This window comes from Lathyrus oleraceus, chromosome 2 (assembly GCF_024323335.1).
Source record: "Lathyrus oleraceus cultivar Zhongwan6 chromosome 2, CAAS_Psat_ZW6_1.0, whole genome shotgun sequence".
Lineage (NCBI taxonomy): Eukaryota > Viridiplantae > Streptophyta > Magnoliopsida > Fabales > Fabaceae > Lathyrus > Lathyrus oleraceus.
In genome coordinates, this window is record NC_066580.1 from 87502987 (window position 1) to 87506334 (window position 3348).

Here is a 3348-nt window from a genome sequence, read left to right on the forward strand (position 1 = left end):
GACAACTCTTATTGTATCCATTTTTGAATATGTGAGTCACCAACCAAACATAGAAAGCCATGCAAAAAGCAATATGTATGAATGTTTAATGTAAAATAGAAACTCTTCTCATCTTATATCATTTGCTTGCATTATTGAACTTTCTTTGACAAGCATGATGGCGCTGATTCAGAGTGATATTCATTAACGTGATGGCGCTGATTCTTAGTGAAATCTCTCTCTCTCTCTCTCTCTCTCTCTCTCTCTCTCTCTCTCTCTCTCTCTCTCTCTCTCTCTCTCTCTCTCTCTCTCTCTCTCTCTCTCTCTCTCTCTCTCTCTCTCTCTCTCTCTCTCTCTCTCTCTCTCTCTCTCTCTCTCTCTCTCTCTCTCTCTCTCTCTCTCTCTCTCTCTCTCTCTCTCTCTCTCTCTCTCATCTCTATATATATATATATATATATATATATATATATATATATATATATATATATATATATATATATATATATATATATATATATATATATATATATATATATATATATATATATATATATATATATATATATATATATATATATATATATATATATATATATATATATATATATATATATATATATATATATATATATCAGCATCAAAAGCATAACTTGGTCAAGCTTTGGTAATAGTTTGCATCATATGGTATATGTTAGCTACCCTTGAGCAATGAGAGAAAGAAGGTGTTGCAGCTTGGCAGCATCTGAAGCATAGCTTTATCATAAAAAATACTGCAACATATTTCATCAAAGATGTTGCAATACATTTTCTTCTTCATGCCATTGTTGGGAGGTGTTTCTTCTAGCTATGGTTTTTTTATCATTTCAACTCAATCCTTTCTTTTCCATTTAAAGTGTCACTTTTAAATTCATTTCCTAATTTTTATATTTGTTTATGTAGATGGACCCCTATATGACTCAGCTGCTAACACTAAGGTAAATACTCTTCCCCTATATGACTATGCGGGAGATACCATCAAAGATGAAGCTTCTTGTTTACTCCATTACAATTATTTGTTACAACAGGCTACAGACAGGTTATACATTTTTTTTTCAATTTTTAACAAGTTATAGTGGAATATTAAACAAGGATAGAGGGTTTTAAAAAACAGTCTGCAACCACGAAAACTGTCGCGACAAAACGATTTTGACAGATGCTGATACCGTTACCATGATCTCCGTTTTATTACTATATAATAAATTATGGTTAATTTACACCGTGACGACCGTATTCAGTGTCATGACATCTGTACCGATCAAAATCGCGAAAGCTACGATGTCATTGCAACCGTTTTTTTAAAACCATGATGTTTAAAAGCGAAATCTTTCAAATGACTCATCCTCACTTTGTCTAAAAAATAAAGACTAGTTGATGTCATATGTTGTGACTTGATATCATTGGAGTAAATTCAAGTAAAATAACAAAAATTAGGAATAAATTCAAGTAAAATAAAGACTAGTTGATGTCATATGTTGTGACCCTATATGTATGTCACTAGAATAGCTACAAAAATTAGACAATCAAGTAGTTACAAACAATATTACATGTGAAGAGAATGACTTGAAAAAAATATAAAGAAAAAATTTAACTTGTTTAACTTACCTTTTTTTCTATACTTTTAGCAACTCGACAACAAAGACTATACTTTACTATTATTGGTGTAGTTTCAACGGATTTGTCGCAAAGCTAACAGAAAATGAAGCTGATAAAATGGCAGGTGAGTTTTACAAGCTAATTTTTTATTGAAAAATTACATCCTCTTTTTAAAATATTTATAAAGTTGTTAATATGAATTATTGTAATGCAGGAGTTGTTGGAGTTATTTCTGTTCTTCCTGATGAAAAGAGACAACTCCTCACACGAGAGGTGGAAAGACAAAACTATGAAAGTGATGTTATAGTTGGAGTGATTGATTCTGGAATTTGGCCAGAATCGAAAAGCTTCAATGATAAAGGGTTCAGTCCACCACCTGCCAAATGGAAGGGTTCATGCCAAGCTTTTGATTTTACATGCAATAAGTAATATTCTCTAACTTTTCATCATGCTCTTTTTCTCTAAGATTACAAAATGTTTAATGATGGATGTTGGATGTTGGATGGAGATAAAATGTCATCTATTTAGTTAACAACATAAAAATTGATTTAAAATAGTACTTAAACTTTGATTTATTTGATCTTTAATAAGCTACATCTCATATTGCAATTATTTGTTAAGTTGATTAAATGAAACTCACATTCACATATAGAACACTTTATTTACATAGAGATTAGAGAGGTGCAAACAATTGTAACACAAGTGTGTTAATGTCAGTGTATATGTTTTTTCAGTAAGATAATTGGAGCAAAGTTTTATCCACCACTCCATCATAATGCTTTAAGCTCAAAAGATATTGAATCTCCTAGAGATTCAAGTGGTCATGGTACGCATACAACATCAACGGTGGAATTCCGTTAGTATGGCAAGCATGTTAGGCCTTGCACAAGGAAACGCTAGAGAGAGAGTTCTGTCAGCACGCATTGCGTATATAAAGTGTGCTGGTCTAATGGATGCAATGAAGCAAGTATTCTTGCCGCATTTGACGATGCAATTAAAGATGGAGTTGATATATTATCTGTATCAATTAGTGAAAGTGTTTCTAAAACGAATATACATTTTAAAGATGTATCGTCGGTCGGATCTTTTCACGCCATGAAGCATGGTGTGCTAACAGTATTTTCAGCAGGAAACACAGGTTCATATCCTAAATCCTTACAAAATTATCAACCTTGGGCAATTGTTGTTGGTGCTTCTTTAGTATGGAACGATGGTAATTTTAGAGGGAGAAGCCCAATAATTGTTTTTGATGAAGCCCAATAACTGTTTTTGTATATTATTATTATTGTTGTCGCGGTTATTATTTTTATTTTTGCTTTTCTTATTTGCATTATGAACAGATATGATAAATGTGAATAATATTAATGGAAGAGTAGAAACGCAAGGTTTTCGGGTTACATTGTACAAGTTAAGTATTAATTATAACTCTAGACATACTATTACTATTGAATAATTCATATACTTTGATAAAATGAGTACAAAACCTGTCATAAAATTGCCAAAACTGTGATTAGTAACTAAACAACTTGACATTGCATGAACATTTAATTCATGATAATAAAGAATATGACTGCATATGCCAAAATATAGTGTTATTTTTATGTGAGTTATATGATATGTGATGGAGTCAATAAAGAAGGAAAAAAGAGGCTTTGTATGTAGATGAAAAGTCATGTGTGTTAAGCAAGGATGACATGCCTAGCCAAAATCTATTACTATATTTAATTTCTATATTCA

General features: G+C 31.2%; 1 protein-coding gene across 4 annotated transcripts; it reads left to right on the forward strand.

The window, feature by feature from the left end:
- Positions 1 to 610: 610 nt before the first annotated feature.
- Positions 611 to 3008, forward strand: LOC127118251 (cucumisin). 4 transcript variants are annotated; one of them, XM_051048407.1, is made up of 5 exons: positions 611 to 828; positions 919 to 1054; positions 1641 to 1735; positions 1826 to 2036; positions 2346 to 3008. In XM_051048407.1, the coding sequence occupies exons 1-5, from the start codon at positions 771 to 773 to the stop codon at positions 2470 to 2472; spliced, it is 627 nt and encodes a 208-aa protein (XP_050904364.1). In that variant the 5' UTR covers positions 611 to 770; the 3' UTR covers positions 2473 to 3008. The 4 variants fall into 4 exon arrangements, with proteins under 4 accessions (XP_050904364.1, XP_050904365.1, XP_050904366.1 ...); XM_051048408.1 differs by having other exon boundaries at positions 611 to 810; XM_051048409.1 differs by having other exon boundaries at positions 672 to 828; positions 919 to 953.
- The last annotated feature ends 340 nt before the right edge of the window (positions 3009 to 3348 follow it).

Bases quoted from the DNA above. Each gene is read 5' to 3' on its own strand.
- LOC127118251 (XM_051048407.1), top strand. From the start codon at position 771: ATGTTGCAATACATTTTCTTCTTCATGCCATTGTTGGGAGGTGTTTCT. The intron at 829-918 runs GTTTTTTTATCA...TTGTTTATGTAG, and splicing joins AGGTGTTTCTTCTAGCTATG to ATGGACCCCTATATGACTCA. The intron at 1,055-1,640 runs GTTATACATTTT...CTATACTTTTAG, and splicing joins TTACAACAGGCTACAGACAG to CAACTCGACAACAAAGACTA.